The sequence below is a fragment of the Gigantopelta aegis genome, chromosome 7, assembly GCF_016097555.1.
Source record: "Gigantopelta aegis isolate Gae_Host chromosome 7, Gae_host_genome, whole genome shotgun sequence".
In the NCBI taxonomy this organism is placed as follows: Eukaryota; Metazoa; Mollusca; class Gastropoda; order Neomphalida; family Peltospiridae; genus Gigantopelta; species Gigantopelta aegis.
Genome location: NC_054705.1, coordinates 29,668,897 through 29,688,829, shown reverse-complemented (window position 1 = coordinate 29,688,829; position 19,933 = coordinate 29,668,897). Strand labels below are relative to the sequence as shown.

The window sequence follows — 19,933 nt, the reverse complement described above, 5'->3', positions numbered from 1 at the left end:
GCAATATCCCAAAGACAGGATAGCACATACCACGGCCTCTGATATACCAGTCATGGTGCACTGGCTGGAACAAGTAATAGCCCAATGGGCCCAACATCAGGGTTTGATCCTAGACTGACTGCGCATCAAGCGAGTGCTCTAACACTGGACTACGTCCTACCCATCAAGAAGTAAGTCATGTTATGCATAATATTATAATTTACAGCTTGTACAATAAACATTATTTACACTAGGGCCTCCACGAGGCCAAAATATTGGACTCCAGGTACTCGAGTCCGGGTAGAGTTTGACCCAAGATGATAATGAGACTAGGCAATAAAGTAAAATAGCATTATGCATCTTAATTCCAGCTCTGAACATGGATGCCAAATCATACCATTGTATTACATTGCACACATTCGCATAGCCCTGTATGATGTAACTGGCTGCAAGCACATGGCAAAATGGCGTAACAAATATAAATACACGAGAATGCTCTTCCTTGCAGTGCTTGAACCTTAATTGGCTAGAGGCATGTTAATATATTGTCCTATCCTATTCTATTCCTTGCACAGGTACTCAAGTCCTGTGAACGGACTCGAGTCTTACTAGACACGACCCATACCAGAGTACTCGAGTACTCGTGGAGACCCTAATTTGCACTCATGAAAAGTTAAATCCCTGAAGAAATAATTGAAAAGAAAACAAACACGCCCTCACAAACAATGAAATCTAGCATTTTTACTTATTACTCACGACCACCTGGTATTATTACTGTTATGACAGTGATTCATGAGTGCATGTCATCACAGCTGTACTAATTCTAATGAGCTCTGTCCGGTGCTAGTTTTGATTTAGTAAACTAGTCTGGGAGTGGCAGTCCTCTGTGAGATGCAAGAGGAATAAAATCTCCAGTAAAGGATCTTCTTGGGAGTGGCCATCCTCCAATAGACGAGGCAGTAGACAGAGATCCATGGAATCATCCACTATTTTTGTTCAGAGATACAGCCCTGATCATGTATTACAGTTTTGTCATTTAGATAGTATTGCATCGAAGATAACTGCTTTATGAATTAATGAGAGACATTTCTTTCGAATCTGTAGTATCTGTTGTGGGGTTTTTTTTAGCAAGAAGATTTGTGAAGTGTACCGTGACTGTCATTTAGCCAAGCAGATTTCTTTTTTCAATGTGGCTCGCATGCTCAAATACTGATATTTTGAAGATCACACAGACAAGGCAAAGTATCACTTTGGCTCCCCATCACTCACCTAAGCCTAACTTAAGGAGTGTAATTTTTAGCTCCCCTTAGCATGTGAATTAAAAAAAAAAAGTACTACAAAATGATCAATATGGCAATGTCTTAAAGGGACAGACCCTAGTTTCAACCCGTGAAAATTAACACTGAGTTTAGTTAATCTTCAAATCTGTAACTCATTTGGATAAAGTTACAACTGAGTGAAACATGAGTCTGTGACTTTGAAATGGTGATTGAAACACCCTCTAAAAATAGACTCCATAACTGTTACTTATCAGATGCACGTGCGTTTTTAAAAATATGAGAAAGGTATTTTGTGATGTTAAAAACACCAGGATGACCAAAAACACTTCGAATCTACGGAAACTGATAATCTAAACCATAAAATCTAAGTAAAGTATGATTTCAGTTATCAAAAACGACTGTAATAGTAAAAAATATGCCTTAGTGTTTAAAAACTAGAGTATGTCCCTTTAAATGACTCCCCATAACATACGTTAGGATAGCAATTAACCTCAGTTTTGTTCATAGCAAGGTCTGATACTTCTGGTTCATTTTCAAAATGCCATCTGAACTATAGAACACCGGATGCCTTGGTACAGAGTCAGCCCTGCATGGTGCTTGTTAATATTTCAGATTCTAGACGCAAAGAGTCCGAGACTTTCAATGCCATACAAACTGTGTGCATGTGACACCATTCAGGATTTTAGGCTAGACTTAAGTTTTAAAAGCACAGACACAGATTGGTATGTTTCTGGTAAAATTACTTTAGATTTATCTTTTCATCAAGATGGGCATAAGAGGCCTTGCTTGGTTGGAAAATAGTACAGTTTCTGGTGTCAAACAGGCATACATGAACCTTCATTTGAAGTGCAAAAGGCAACAGTGAACACCGCAATCACAGTCAGGTTTAACAGCAGGACCAGGCTTCACAACTACATCCTCCTGTTTAAATGTAATGTAACAGTGAACACCACAATCACAGTCAGTTTTAACAGAGCAGGACCAGGCTTCACAATTACACAATTACATCCTCCTCTTTAAATGTAATGTAACAGTGAACACCACAATCACAGTCAGTTTTAACAAAGCAGGACCAGGCTCCACGACTACATCCTCCTCTTTAAATGTAATGTAACAGTGAACACCACAATCACAGTCAGTTTTAACAAAGCAGGACCAGGCTCCACGACTACATCCTCCTCTTTAAATGTAATGTAACAGTGAACACCGAAATCACAGGTTTAACAGAGCAGGACCAGGCTTCACAACTACATCCTCCTCTTTAAATGTAATGTAACAGTGAACACCACAATCACAGTCAGTTTTAACAGAGCAGGACCAGGCTTCACAATTACACAATTACATCCTCCTCTTTAAATGTAATGTAACAGTGAACACCACAATCACAGTCAGTTTTAACAAAGCAGGACCAGGCTCCACGACTACATCCTCCTCTTTAAATGTAATGTAACAGTGAACACCACAATCACAGTCAGTTTTAACAAAGCAGGACCAGGCTCCACGACTACATCCTCCTCTTTAAATGTACTGTAACAGTGAACACCGCAATCAGTCAGTTTTAACAAAGCAGGACCAGGCTTCACAACTACATCCTCCTGTTTAAATGTAATGTAACAGTGAACAGCGAAATCACAGTCAGTTTTAACAAAGCAGGACCAGGCTTCACAACTACATCCTCCTGTTTAAATGCAATGTAACAGTGAACACCACAATCACAGTCAGTTTTAACAGAGCAGGACCAGGCTTCACAATTACACAATTACATCCTCCTCTTTAAATGTAATGTAACAGTGAACACCACAATCACAGTCAGTTTTAACAAAGCAGGACCAGGCTCCACGACTACATCCTCCTCTTTAAATGTAATGTAACAGTGAACACCACAATCACAGTCAGTTTTAACAAAGCAGGCCCAGGCTCCACGACTACATCCTCCTCTTTAAATGTAATGTAACAGTGAACACCGAAATCACAGGTTTAACAGAGCAGGACCAGGCTTCACAACTACATCCTCCTCTTTAAATGTAATGTAACAGTGAACACCACAATCACAGTCAGTTTTAACAGAGCAGGACCAGGCTTCACAATTACACAATTACATCCTCCTCTTTAAATGTAATGTAACAGTGAACACCACAATCACAGTCAGTTTTAACAAAGCAGGACCAGGCTCCACGACTACATCCTCCTCTTTAAATGTAATGTAACAGTGAACACCACAATCACAGTCAGTTTTAACAAAGCAGGACCAGGCTCCACGACTACATCCTCCTCTTTAAATGTAATGTAACAGTGAACACCGAAATCACAGGTTTAACAGAGCAGGACCAGGCTTCACAACTACATCCTCCTCTTTAAATGTAATGTAACAGTGAACACCGCAATCAGTCAGTTTTAACAAAGCAGGACCAGGCTTCACAATTACATCCTCCTCTTTAAATGTAATGTAACAGTGAACACCACAATCACAGTCAGTTTTAACAAAGCAGGACCAGGCTCCACGACTACATCCTCCTCTTTAAATGTAATGTAACAGTGAACACCGAAATCACAGGTTTAACAGAGCAGGACCAGGCTTCACAACTACATCCTCCTCTTTAAATGTAATGTAACAGTGAACACCACAATCACAGTCAGTTTTAACAGAGCAGGACCAGGCTTCACAATTACACAATTACATCCTCCTCTTTAAATGTAATGTAACAGTGAACACCACAATCACAGTCAGTTTTAACAAAGCAGGACCAGGCTCCACGACTACATCCTCCTCTTTAAATGTAATGTAACAGTGAACACCACAATCACAGTCAGTTTTAACAAAGCAGGACCAGGCTCCACGACTACATCCTCCTCTTTAAATGTAATGTAACAGTGAACACCGAAATCACAGGTTTAACAGAGCAGGACCAGGCTTCACAACTACATCCTCCTCTTTAAATGTAATGTAACAGTGAACACCGCAATCAGTCAGTTTTAACAAAGCAGGACCAGGCTTCACAACTACATCCTCCTGTTTAAATGTAATGTAACAGTGAACAGCGAAATCACAGTCAGTTTTAACAAAGCAGGACCAGGCTTCACAACTACATCCTCCTGTTTAAATGCAATGTAACAGTGAACATCACAATCACAGTCAGTTTTAACAGAGCAGGACCAGGCTTCACAATTACACAATTACATCCTCCTCTTTAAATGTAATGTAACAGTGAACACCACAATCACAGTCAGTTTTAACAAAGCAGGACCAGGCTTCACAATTACATCCTCCTCTTTAAATGTACTGTAACAGCGAACACCACAATCACAGTCAGTTTTAACAGAGCAGGACCAGGCTTCACAATTACATCCTCCTCTTTAAATGTAATGTAACAGTGAACACCGCAATCAGTCAGTTTTAACAGAGCAGGACCAGGCTTCACAATTACATCCTTCTCTTTAAATGTAATGTAACAGTGAACACCGCAATCACAATCAGGTTTAACAGAGCAGGACCAGGCTCCACGACTACATCCTCCTCTTTAAATGTAATGTAAAGTGAACACCGCAATCAGTCAGTTTTAACAGAGCAGGACCAGGCTTCATAACTACATCCTCCTCTTTAAATGCAATGTAACAGTGAACAGCGAAATCACAGGTTTAACAGAGCAGGACCAGGCTTCACAATTACATCCTCCTCTTTAAATGTAATGTAACAGTGAACACCGCAATCAGTCAGTTTTAACAGAGCAGGACCAGGCTTCACAATTACATCCTTCTCTTTAAATGTAATGTAACAGTGAACACCGCAATCACAATCAGGTTTAACAGAGCAGGACCAGACTTCACGACTACATCCTCCTCTTTAAATGTAATGTAACAGTGAACACCGCAATCAGTCAGTTTTAACAGAGCAGGACCAGGCTTCACAATTACATCCTTCTCTTTAAATGTAATGTAACAGTGAACACCGCAATCACAATCAGGTTTAACAGAGCAGGACCAGACTTCACGACTACATCCTCCTCTTTAAATGTAATGTAACAGTGAACACCGCAATCACAATCAGGTTTAACAGAGCAGGACCAGACTTCACGACTACATCCTCCTCTTTAAATGTAATGTAACAGTGAACAGCATAATCACAATCCTAGTTTAAATAGATGTTGATCTGGATCGGGCTGTACGAAAGCAACCTCCTGTCTGACCTTGACCTCATCTGACCAGCAGCTCTTCTCACAGGTGTACACCAACACAGTGCCAAATTCGGTAACCGCATCTATAAAATCAAGGAGACATATTTATTTACTACTGTATATAAATACAAAGTTGTTACACTAGTTTCAAACTGAGTGTTTAGTGCTTCTAGCTTTGCAAGTGACATTGACATTCAAGTGTATAGGATGCTAGACTGGTGGGTTTTCAAAATATTATAATGACTGGGTCAGAATTTCTGCTGTTGGTCTATTAGTCCTCAAGTGCATCACTAGCCCCACTGCCAGATATAACATTGCTGTATATAAATACAAACTTGTTGTACAAATTTCGAACTAAGTACTAGTATGTGATCATGTAGTTGTTGATATACAAGAGATATGTGACATACCACTGTGATCATATAGGTGCTGATATACAGGAGATATGTGTCATACCACTGTGATCATATAGGTGCTGATATACAGGAGATACATGTATGTGTCATACCACTGTGACCATGTAGGTGTTGATATACACGAGATATGTGACATACCACTGTGATCATATAGGTACTGATATACAGGAGATATGCGTCACACGGCTGTGTCCATGTAGGTGTTAATACACAGAAGATATGTGACATACCACTGTGACCATGTAGGTGTTGATATACACAAGATATGCATCATATCACTGTGACCATGTAGGTGTTGATACACAGGAGATATGTGACATACCACTGTGATTGTGTAGGTGCTGATAAACAGGAGATATGAGTCATACCACTGTGATCATATGGGATTTAATACACAGGAGATACGTGTCATACCACTGTGATCATATAGGTGCTGATATACAGAAATCGTACTACTGTGATCATATAGGTGATGATATACAGGAGATAAAAGTCACAGAACTGTGATCATATATATTTGTAGGTATTGATATACAGAAAGAAAGAAATGTTTTATTTAACGACGCACTCAACACATTTTATTTACGGTTATATGGCGTCAGACATATGGTTAAGGACCACACAGATTCTAAGAAGAAACCCGCTGTCACCACTACATGGGCTACTCTTCCGATTAGCAGCAACGGATCTTTTATTTGTGCTTCCCACAGGCAGGATAGCACAAACCATGGCCTTTGTTGAACCAGTTATGGATCACTGGTCGGTGCAAGTGGTTTACACCTACCCATTGAGCCTTGCGGAGCACTCACTCAGGGTTTGGAGTCGGTATCTCGATTAAAAATCCCATGCCTCGACTGGGATCCGAACCCAGTACCTACCAGCCTGTAGACCGATGGCCTGCCACGACGCCACCGAGGCCGGTATATTGATATACAGGAGCATAGGCATACAGGCTCCCATTTTTATAGGGGGTACAGGCTGGTTTTTCACATTAGCATTACTGCCAAACTGCTATATAGAGTTGCAAACGAACCACCACATACATTTACATGGATTGCAACTAATTTTGCAGGTAGAATGATGGAAATACATTTTGCCTGAATATCTCTATAATTTTTGCCCAAATCTGAGGATTTGTTTCTGCATGAGGGGACATACCAGTATGATCATATAGGTGTTGATATTACAAGAGATTGAGTCATACCACTGTGACTACGTAGGTGTGACATACCAGTGTGATCATATAGGTGTTGATATTACAAGAGATTGAGTCATACCACTGTGACTACGTAGGTGTGACATACCAGTGTGATCATATAGGTGTTGATATTACAAGAGACTTGAGTCATACCACTGTGACTATGTAGGTGTGACATACCAGTGTGATCATATAGGTGTTGATATTACAAGAGATTGAGTCATACCACTGTGACTACATAGGTGTGACATACCAGCAGTATGGGGCAATCTGAGCAGTGAAATCAACGGAGGAACGAGCTGCAGTTCAAAGGTCATCGGTCCTCCACAGGTCACGCAACGTGGCAGGTCAAACCCAGGAGCAGCTTCCCTAACCAGGAGGGGCGATCCATGCAGATCATACCTGTAACAAACGGAACAGATCAACATGCATGAGGTGCAAAATATATACTGGACACCAAAATAAACTCAAATTTAATCATGTTCAGCTGTACCATTAAATTTAGTTGTTTAACAAGTTGTTAGGTCATATTGAGATTCTGGTGAATTATAGGTTGATATACAGTTTATTGTTTCACAGACTTGAGCATCTGTAGTCAAGTAAACCTTACAATCTTCTTCTTCTTCCTGGACAGGACATAGCCCAGTGGTAAGGCGCTCGCTTGATGTGCAGTCAGTTTGGGACCAATCCCCATCAATGGGCCCATTGGGCTATTTCTCGCTCCAGCCAGTGCACCACGACTGGTGGTATGTGCCATCCCGTCCATGGGAATGGTGCATATAAAAGATCCCGTGCTGCTAATCGAAAAGAGCAGCCCATGAAGTGGCGACAGCGGGTTTCTTCTCTCAATATCTGTGGTCCATTTCCTTCCTTCCTAATTATTTTCATGCTTAAGGTTCAAGCACGCTGTCCAGCGCGCACGCACACACACACACACACACACACACACACACACACACACACACACACACACACACACAGACACACACACACACACACACACACAGACACACACACACACACAGACACACACAGACACAGACACACACACAGACACACACACACCCTCATCAGCTATCTGGGATGTCTGTCTAGGACAGTGGATTAGTAGTTAGTAGTTAGTGGTTCGTGAAAGAGAAGAGGGTGTAGTGGTCTTACACTTACCCATTAAGTTGTTAAAACTCGCTCTGGGTAGGAGCCGGTCTCGGGCTACAAACCCGGTACCTACCAGCCATATATCCGATGCTTTAACCATGACACCACCGAGGCCGGTTTACAAACTAACTAAAACACTGATTTGCATCTCTTTTGGTATCCAGTGTAATTAGAATTAGGGCTCTGCATTAAAAGTGCAGAACCTAGTTTTAGCCAATGAATATTTACACTTAAGTTTGGTTGATCTACAAACCTGTAACACATCTGGATAAAATTATATTATAGAGTGAGACTAAAGTCTATAAGGTTTAAACGCAGATATAACATCTAAAAATATATTATTCTGGCTCAATACCATTACTTCTCAGACAAAATTAATGTGCATTTTTAGAATTATGAAAAATGTATTTCGGGTATTACAAAAACATGGATGACTAGAACCACTTCGGATGTACGAGAATGGATAATCTAAACAATAAAATATAAGCAACTTCAAATTTTAATTATTAAAATGGCTCTAGTAGTGAAAAATATGTCATAGTGTTTTAAAACTAGGGTCTGTCACTTTAAGTCCCAGCATCCATTTGACTTACACTGCATGGAACATTTTGTTCAGTGTCACATCATGATTCATTACACAAGTCTCAAATATTGCTACACAATTTTAAAACATTAAACAGTTATTGCTGATTATTTTTTAATTGAAATATCACTGATCAAGATTCCGAAAACCAAATATTCCCTGTACTGGCCTCCGTAGCATCGATGTTAAACAATCAAACTTAAGGCTGGTAGGTACTGGGTTCACATCCTGGTACCGGGGCTTCCACCCAGAATGAGTTTATATATGACTCAATGAGTAGGTACATGTAGGTGTAAAGCCACTACAACCACTTCTCTCTCACTAACCCACTGTCCTGGACAGACAGTCCAAATAGCTGAGGTGTGTGTGCCCAGAACAGAGTGCTTGAACCTTAATTGGATATAAGCATAAAAATAAATATATTAAATAAATGAATGAATGAATGAATGAATCAATCAATCAATGAATCAATCAATCAATGAAACATGTCCTATATGTCAAGTGTCTTTCCATCTTTACTTCATTTACCTGAAATGTTTTTGTTCCGACAAATACTTCGTTTGAAGAGTTAGGCAAATAACTATTAAGTGGTTTCTTATTATGCAATAAAACATGTGCTCTGTTAAAATAAAAATGCCAAGCATAAGACAGTCACTGATTGATGAACAAAGGATTCTTTTGTCACCGTAATATGTAATTGTCAGTTCACATGTTCCGGCAGGTAATTCTTCTTAAAAAGATTATTATACAAGCTTGTGTGTCATACTGATTTTACGAAACGAGTGTCAGGATTTTTGTATTGTGTAGGTGTAAAATCAGTATGACTCACACACGAGTGTAATAATTTCTTTATTATCCATAGTATTATTGTTGTTTTCTTTACGAACAATAAGACCCAACTCAAAATGTTTCAGCCACAACTAGAAGGAGACGACGAAATGACGTCATATTTCAAATGCACAGTCTGAGCTAGGACTGGAGAAGCAACGTCATGTTATGATGTCGCTTTCCACAATTACGTCATTACATTTATTACACATGTGCTTCGTATGATTATTATTAACTCAGTTATGTGAACCATGTGGATAATAAAAAACAACTGACTAGTCTTAAATCTAAAACCTCTTGTTCTCTGCAAGCGGATAAGCCTTAAAGACAGAGCCATGCAGAATAATTGTGTTTTTTGCACACTAAAAAGAGAGGCATTAAATTAAAGCATTTTATAACAATTGACATATTGACAAAATCATGTTGCTTGAAACTTCCAGCAATCAGTAGTGATCTAGAACATCTACTTCTCAAATTGAGCCTTCTGCTACTGGAATGCTATTCGTAGAAGACATCGTTTCGTCATGGAGTACAATACAGAGTTATTTCCCCTTTTAAGTTTGTGGGTCTTGATGTATTAATACCGGCCTCGGTGGAAAGAAAAGTAAGGAAATGTTTTTATTTAACAACGCACTCAACACATTTTATTTATGGTTACAAGGACCACACAGCAACTGACATCGCATAACCTTCCAACTGAAAAACAATATCACTAGTAAACATCACTGTACCTACACAGCTCTGTAACAAGGAAGGAAATGTTTTATTTAATGACGCACTCAACACATTTTATTTACAGTTATATGGCGTCGGACATATGGTTAAGGACCACACAGATATTAAGGGAGGAAACCCACTATCGTCACTTCATGGGCTACTCTTTTCGATTAGCAGGAAGGGATCTTTTGTATGCACCATCCCACAGACAGGATAGTACATACCACAGCCTATGTTACACCAGTCATGCAGCACTCGCTGGAACGAGAAATAGCCCAATGGGCCCATTGACGGGAATCAATCCTAAATCAATCGGGCATCAGTCGAGCGCTGTACCACTGAGCTACGCCCCACCCGTTTCATGATGGAGTACAAACGAGTATAATACGGAGTTTTTTCCCCTTCTTAGATTGTGGGTCTTGATGTATTAATACTGGCCTCGGTGGTGTCATGGTTAAGCCATCGGACATATAGCTGGTAGGTACAGGGTTCGAAGCCCGGTACCGGCTCCCACCCAGAGCGAGTTTTAATGACCCAATGGGTAGGTGTAAGACCACTACAACCTCTTCTCTCTCACTAACCACTAAAAACTAACCCACTGTCCTGGACAGACAGCCCAGATAGTGCCCAGGACAGCGTGTTTGAACCGTAATTGGATATACGCACAAAGATATGTTGAAATGAGAATGATACATGAGAAAATTTAATTATAATTGTAAACATATAAACATTTAATTTATTTTGCTTGTCCAACAAGTTATTTAAAAGTGTTAAAATATTTTTTTAATAATAATAAAAAGTTTACCCCAATTTATATAATTTTATAGGGGCCGGACGTGGCACAGTGGTAAAGCGCTCGCTTGATTTGCAGTCGGTTTGGGATCGATCCCCGTCGGTGGGCCCATTGGGCTATTAGTCGTTCCAGCCAGTGCACTGTAACTAGTATATATATCAAAGGATGTGGTATGTACTATCCTGTCTGTGGCATGGTGCATATAAAAGATCCCTTGCTACTAATGAACAAATGTAGTGGGTTTCCTCTCTATGACGGTAAAAAATGACCATGTGTTTGACATCCAATAGTCGATGATTAATAAATCAATGTGCTCTAGTCGTGTCGTTAATTTTTTTTTTAAATAGTTGTAATAAAAAAGGAAAAGGGACAGTGGGTTTTTAAAAAAATCAATCAAAACACCTGTCTATCACATTGATCGTGAGAGTAAGGCTTACCGCACAAGCTGGTGTGGACACAGACTGAGCTGTTTGAGGAACCGATGGAAACATCTATCACCATGTTTCACCTCCGTCTTCTCGTACCGCTCATTCCACGATCCACTTCCACCACCACGTCTGGGGATAAAATGTTTGAAAAAACATTTACTGAAATCTGTACATAGCCCATGATATCCCATCCCCTTGAAAAATTATGTAATTGTTAAACCACCATAAATTAGTGAAAACTGGAGAAGAAACATTTATATAGATTTATTATCCACATAGTTCAAGATATTCAGGGAAATATAACCAGTATGACACACGTGTGCAATAATGATTTAATGTGCACAACAAATGACGTAATTTTGGGAAGCGACGTCATAACTTAATGCGGCTTCTCCAGTCTGACTCTTAGCTCTGTGTAAACGCTTACCAAAATGAGGTTGTTGTTTTGTCACTTCCTTCAAGTTATGTTTTAAATGTTTTGGCATGGTCCTAGCTTGTTATTCATAAAATCAATAAATTAATAATAAAGATTTTATTACACTAGCATGTGAATAATACTGATCATGTTACGAAACGAGTGTCAGGATTCACGTATTACCCTCGCTCTCGCTCAGGCAATACAAAAATCCTGACACTCATTTCGTAAAATCAGTAACCACACAAGCTTGTATAATAATACATATATGTACGTACCTTGATTTTTTATCTAAGGTTTGCTCGTCTGCAATAAAATCGACATCTTCACCTGTTTTCTGTATGTACGCTTTGAGCAACTTGGTCACATGGGTATCCACACGTACCTCCTCATTGGTCGGTTCATCGATGACACTCAGGAAATACGGCAGTAAATAATCGGACTGTTTGCTGCCTGACAAGGGTGAAGGTAGAGGGTCTGAGCTGGTGGCAAGAATCCCAAGCATATTATTAACACTTTCTTCACTGGCCGGAAAACCCTCCGAGGTGACAATGTTACCATGTGTGTTGTCTGTCGGAGACTCTTCAGGGTCATGAATATTCATCTCATTAAAATTACAACTGTCGATTTCAGCCATGTCGTAATTCTGTACACATTGATCGATGACAATGTCCTGTGTTTCTGTAATGTCCTGTGTTTCAGACATGTTCTGATTTTCAGTAAGATCCTGTGGTTTTGAAATGTTCTGATTTTTAGTAATATCCTGTGGTTTTGAAATGTTGTGATTTTTAGTAATGTCCTGTGTTTCTGTTGCTGATGTATCAGAGACTGTATTTTTTGTTAAGTTGTTGGACGTATCTGTTTGATTACCTTGTTCCCCCATCACATCGTCTGTATCCTCATCCCCCCAGTCATCGGCATCATCACACCACTGTACTTCCCCACCCTGAGACCCTCCACCACAATCTCCAGAAGCACCTCCACTGTCAGCCATCTTGTTTTCTGTCTGTCTGGCAACACCATCACTGTTAACACTGTCAGCATCCATCAACTGACATCTCATCACCTTCCAACTGAAAAACAATATCACTAGTAAACATCACTGTACCTACACAGCTCTGTAACAAGGAAGGAAATGTTTTATTTAACGACGCACTCAACACATTTTATTTATGGTTACAAGGACCACACAGCAACTGACATCTCATCACCTTCCAACTGAAAAACAATATCACTAGACAGTAGTAAACATCACTGTACCTACACAGCTCTGTAACAAGGAAGGAAATGTTTTATTTAACGACGCACTCAACACATTTTATTTATGGTTACAAGGACCACACAGCAACTGACATCTCATCACCTTCCAACTGAAAAACAATATCACTAGACAGTAGTAAACATCACTGTACCTACACAGCTCTGTAACAAGGAAGGAAATGTTTTATTTAATGACGCACTCAACACATTTTATTTACAGTTATATGGCATCAGACATATGGTTAAGGACCACACAGATATTGAGGGAGAAAACCTGCTGTCGTCACTTCATGGGCTACTCTTTTCAATTAGCAGCAAGGGATCTTTTATATGCACCATCCCATAGACAGGATAGCACATATCATGGCCTTTGATGTACCAGTCATGGTGCACTGGCTGGAGAGTGAGAAATAGCCCAATGGGCCCACTGATGGGGATCGATCCCAAACCGACCGCACATCAAGCGAGCGCTTTACCGCTGGGCTACATCTCGCTCCGAGCTCTGTAACATACATATTATATGTTAGCTGCAAGCACATTTTCTGGGACAATATCTTTTAATATCTATTCACAATTATGGCCATAGGAAGTTTGAAGGTAAGAACAGGGAACTCCACGAGGTATGCAAAGAATAATTCCCTATTTGTCCCAAACAGCATAAAGCTGGTAACCCAGGATTTGAGCTTGAAAAACTACAGCCAAAAAGCTGGGCAACAAGGCAAACTTCAACAAGTCTATCAATATAAAAAAAAAATGTAAAAAAAGAGAAGCTTTTTAAACCTCATAAATGTAATTCCTGAAATAATATGTTTGTTTTTTATTTTTTTATTTTACACAACACAAATCTTTGTTTGATTGAAATTAATGATGTAAACAGCAACACATGAATATTTAGTCACAGCGAATGAGTTAGTCAGACAGGTCATATGACAATCAATATTCTGCCTGTAGCAGTTTGTGATTTAAAATGGGTCACTATAATGAGTCAACACAAACACTAGTTGCAGGATACAATTACATAAACCGACCAACCTGTGAGGTGTGCTCCAGCACGGTCTGTTAATACAGGTGAAGATGTACAGCACTCGGTGATATGGAGAGTTCTTCAAAGGGCAGTAAATCTGTAACACATGGTGCATGTTACCATGACAACCATCACATACAGGAACAGTGCAGTCCTCCAGAAGCCAATCCTGTAATGGAAACAAAATGTTATTAAATTATTAATGAAACTGATATATGAGTAAGACAGAGGCATGGAAGTGAAGGCAATTGAGTGAGCAGCATAGTCTCAACATTATGTGACCCCCCCCCCCCCCCCCCCCCCCCCCCCCCCCCACACACACTCCAGTTGAAAGGCGAATTAATATATCGAGGATTCGGCACGAGTGTTTTTTAATATGGAAAATATAAACAGAGTCTCATGTTAATTGGTATTTGTAGAGGCTCTACCGATTAACTAGATGAGGTTGATATTTTACATATTAAAAAAATACATGTGTACTTGTAAGTAGTGAATTCTTTTTATCCTATAAGTTAAACACTGAAAATAATAAGTAAATCACAGTTCTGAAGTCGCCTTCGTCAGTACTATGATGTCATCGCAATTGGCACAAATGAATATTAATATCTTAAATAAGTTTTCATGGCTAACAAATTACATGTACCCATTGACAGGGGGTGGGAGATATTACCTGGGTGAACACGTCATAAATATCAAATACAGGCCTCTGAATATTGCATGAATGATCGTTTCACTCGCACATCATTTGCATAAGTCTAGTTTTGCATAACCCATTTTTCGTTTTCATTCACATAACGATATATTTTTAACGGGTTAAGCAAAATGAAACGGGTTACCTGAAAAAAAATAGCTCCCACTTAAATTTGGTGTCTCGTCATCACTTATTCAGTTGACATTAATGGCTAAATACGGCCATGGTGACGTCGTGGTTCAGCCATCAGACATAAGGCTGGCAGGTACAGAGTTCACAGTCTGGTACCGGCACCGGCTCCCACCCAGAGCGAGTTTTAATGACTCAATGGGTAGCAACTAACCCACTGTTCTGGACAGACAGCTCAGATAGCTGAGGTGTGTACCCAAGATAGCATGCTTGAACCTTAATTGGATATAAGCACAAAAATAAATTCAAATGAAATAAATGGCTAAATGTTTTTCAGACAAGTGCTTTTTTTTTTTTTATATTGGTACCATCTTGTATCCTCCAGAACATGACCTGTCCGCACCACTAAAAAAAACAAGTGACTATACCAACCATGATGACTGGACTATACCCTAGTCTGATACTCTCTCGTTCAGATGGATCGGGTTTCAAAAGGTCTGTATTTTCACACAGACAATTAAACCTTCTTCATCTACCGACACTTGGTCTTTTTTGACAGGATGCCACCCATCTCGTCTACATTATATTACAGGCAAAAGGCAGTAAGTGTTGAATAAACTATTTTGGGAAAGTTACTTTTTATGATGAAGTATGTGGATGTGTCATGGATTCGTTACAAACCATTATCATGATTATGTGGAATCTGTGTTGTTGTCATGATTTTTTGTTTTGTGGGTTGTTGTTTTTTTTTGGGGGGGTCACGATTTATGTCTGGACAAAATGTGGGGGAAATCTAACGGTATAATTACACTGGTGGCACGCAAGTCTGCGCACCTAAGCATCTGTGTTATATTTTAAAGTTAAAATATTTCTTTAAAAATATTTGTTTCACCGCCACAGTACAATGGAACAATAAACGTGTTACATCTAAAGTTATTTTAATTTTAATGTTTTTTAAACTCAAGTAATGAGCGTATTTTTAGTGGGACCCCCCTGCATTTACTGGCCTGCATGACGGCACATACGTCTGCACAGCAAACATTAAAACAACCACTTGTGTCCCTAATGTTTACATAAAACAACAACAAAACAATGGATCCGACTTTTATACTTTCTAAATAACAAACACTTCCTGTTATAGTCTGTTTCAAAAACATTTAGATTGTGCAAATGAGATAAATATAAATGGTGTTCCATGCTCCTTAGTTTGGACAACACAAAATGACAATATAAAAAAAAACCAATGTAAAAATATTTGATCATTATTCAACAAAAATTGTCTATTATTAACTGTGTAAATGAGCACAAATAGTGTTCGTTAGACATATAGGACAATCAGTAATAATTTTGAAACAGACTATAACTAAAATAGGCCACGCTGTAAGTGCAATCTTCAAAGTCTGTGTGCAGCCATTTTGCATTGTGTCACTCGGAGGGAAATTCAAAGTATGCTTGGATGTTTACGTCAACAGATAAAATAAGACATTCATTTCATTTATGGATTCATAAATTACAATAAGGTACCGGTATGTATTGAAGCTTCTATGTAAACATGAGTAACTTAATATACAAGATTGATCATTACACTGTACAGCGGTGACAGACATGTGTTGACAGGTGATAGAAAAACACGTTGATCGAGGCTGGCAGAAGTATACTTTTAGTGCATTAATTCAGAGTATTTTTCAATAAAAGTGTTATTGACCAGTTTTATACATATATTCACAATCAAGATGTGTTGTTTTAACAACGGTTTTGTGAATTAAATTAACGTTGTTTGCATGGGCGTACAACAATGGGGGGGGGCAATTGCCCCCCCCCCCCCCCAAAATTCTGGCAAAACAGTGGGGAACATTCGGGCAGTTTTTATCTGGGTAAAATTTTGGGCAAATCAACCCCTCCAGCTCCCCTAAATCAAAGAGTCCCCATACGCCCATGGTTGTTTGTTTGTTTACAAGCATACCCCGACACTTGTTTCAAGACGTAATGTAACGTCATTAACGTGCGCAGACTTTTGTGCCGCGCAGACTAAGGTGGCATGAGTGTACCGTAATTAAAAGTAGGATAATAATTTATCGTAGTTGTTAACAATGTGGACATTCATCCATTGCGGTTCGGACTTTAATCGCTGATTAATGAGATTATAAACTTACAGGAAAGCCTCCCAATTTATTGACAGACCAGAAAGTTGAATCTGAAGAGGAAATTGGTCCGTCTGCTAGGCCAAACTGTACTGTCATCTTTGTTATGATTAATACTTTTTTATATTATAACCATTTTAATGTTTCATGACGAGTTGTCCCAAAAACTCATGTGTCGCGGAAGTAAACACTATTTTTACCTCGTGATCCGAGAGTTCTATACTCAGCCCCGATTGTCTCCCTTGCATTGGTTTAGAATATTATAGGTTTTATTTAACCAAATAAATTCCCATTGCCGAAAATGTTAACATTTACTAGTAAAACTGATATATAGCATGGGTCTCTTCTTTTCACAGTACTTAATAATTTTATCATTATATTTAAAACTGCTTTGCAGTTGTATTATAATTATTATCAGTTGAACAATTGTTTTAATTATTACTTGAGTCAATAATGCCAAAAGAAATGTGCACATGTTTCAATCTGATTAAAATTAGATCTACTGGTCTACCAGTAGATCTAACAGCATTGCATGTAACATTTGATCTATAAACAATTTAACAATCTATAACAATTTAAATATCGACCAATTACACTTCGCCTTTAATAGCGTTATTCGGGAGCATACAAATTCTATGTCGATGTGTTGAGTGCGTCGTTAAATAAAACATAACACGGCCTTTGATATACCAGTCGTGGTGCACTGGCTGGAACGAGAAATAGCCCAATGTGCCCACCGACGATGATCGGTCCTAGACCGACCGTGCATGAAGCGAGCCTTTACCAATGGGCTGCGTCCCGTCCCCAACATGCTCGAAAGAAAAAAGAAAGAAATGTTTTATTTAACGACGCACTCAACACATTTTATTTACGGTTATATGGCGTCAGACATATGGTTAAGGACCACACAGATTTTGAAAGGAAACCCTGCTGTTGCCACTACATGGGCTACTCTTTCCGATTAGCAGCAAGGGATCTTTTATTTGCGTTTCCCACAGGCAGGATAGCACAAACCATGGCCTTTGTTGAACCAGTTATGGATCACTGGTCGGTGCAAGTGGTTTACACCTACCCATTGAGCCTTGCGGAGCACTCACTCCGGGTTTGGAGTCGGTATCTGGATTAAAAATCCCATGCCTCGAATGGGATCCGAACCCAGTACCTACCAGCCTGTAGACTACGCCACCGAGCCCAGTCCAAACATGCTCGAATGCTCACATATAAAAACTAATAACAGTGACGTTGTCAGACGTTTTGGTGTGACAGTCACGAATGATATGCTCACAGACTTGTTAATCGACTAAACGTTATTGACTCCACTAACAGCCGTCCTCGTAATGGCAGTTTACACACGCCCTATTTTAATTTCTAGGTCGTTGCAACTGTTGAAAAGTTTGTTTTTGTTTAACGACACCACTGGAGCACATTTATTAATCAATCATCAACTATTGACTGTCAAACATTTGATAATTCTGACACGTAGTCATCAGAGGAAACCCGCTACATTTTTTCCTTATGCAGCAACGGATCTTTTATATGCACTTAATAGAGGCGATTCGATCCTGCGACGTAAGCCGACTGTGCTAAATCCCGCCCTTCGCGAGTTACGTAAAAATCGCATGATCGTATTGGCAGACGTGTTCACATTCATACTAATCAACATCTGAACATTCGGCAGCTGCAGCAGACCCATGTAGAATAAGTGCACAACTTTCCAGTATTAATTAAGGTTAAAACTCAAACCACTGACGCCCGCAGTGTTCACCTGTCCTGCAGGGGCATTAGCATAATTTGTAAGTACACACCATGGGCGTACATAGGATTTTGAAAAGGAGGGTTCCAAAATAGATTGCAGAGATATTGGGCATATATTTCTATGTTGAGTAAATATAATGTCAGATATCAATGTCAGATATATTAAATTATAAAAAAAGCGATTTCAGGTGGGGGGGGGGGGGTTTCGGTCGAACCTGTGTGGTCCTTAACCATATGTCTGACGCCATATAACCGTAAATAAAATGTGTTGAGTGTGCGTCGTTAAATAAAACATTTCTTTCTTTCATGGAGTTTGAAAGGTTGATAAAACCTCGAGTATCATTACATGTATGATTGAGGTGTTTTGTGGGATAAGGGTTGGCTATTTTTGTTTTGTTTGTTGTCGTTATCGTTGCTGTTGATTTTTTATTTTATTTGGGGGCGTGCGTGCGTGTGTGCGTGCGTGCGTGTGTGCGTGCGTTTGTTTGAACATGGTAAATGTTTCGTGTTGTGAAATCAAATTTGGAGAGAGAAGACATTTGATGTCTAACATCATATTTCAGACACACACACACACACACACACACACACACACACACACACACACACACACACACACACACACACACACACACACACACACACACACACACACACACACACACACAATGAAGAGAAAAAGAGACAGTGAGACAGAAAGAACGAAACAGAATAGACAGACACAGATGGGTGGTGGTCATTAAATATGCTTCTATACTAACGGAAATCACCACTTTCCCATGGAAGAGAATACACGAGGGGCACCCCTTGGGACGGAGAAACAGTCCACTGACGTCGAGCGATCCTGTGACCCTTCGCACCTCCGGCAATCACTCTGATCTACCAATCCACGTTCCGCCTCATGAACAACACAATACTTTTTTAAAGCAACAATAAAAAAAAAAAAAACAGACAATGCAAACAATATCT

The 19,933-nt window shown here is 39.5% G+C and overlaps 1 protein-coding gene across 2 annotated transcripts; it reads right to left on the bottom strand.

Annotated features, from left to right (window-relative positions):
• Positions 1-1,982: 1,982 nt before the first annotated feature.
• Positions 1,983-19,855, bottom strand: LOC121377746 (programmed cell death protein 2-like). 2 transcript variants are annotated; one of them, XM_041505832.1, is made up of 6 exons: positions 19,726-19,855; positions 14,257-14,417; positions 12,243-13,037; positions 11,559-11,678; positions 7,299-7,447; positions 1,983-5,514 (listed from the first exon to the last, which is right to left on the bottom strand). In XM_041505832.1, the coding sequence occupies exons 2-6, from the start codon at positions 14,361-14,363 to the stop codon at positions 5,378-5,380; spliced, it is 1,308 nt and encodes a 435-aa protein (XP_041361766.1). In that variant the 5' UTR covers positions 14,364-14,417; positions 19,726-19,855; the 3' UTR covers positions 1,983-5,377. The 2 variants fall into 2 exon arrangements, with proteins under 2 accessions (XP_041361766.1, XP_041361765.1); XM_041505831.1 differs by lacking the exon at positions 19,726-19,855 and adding an exon at positions 17,222-17,381.
• Positions 19,856-19,933: the final 78 nt, after the last annotated feature.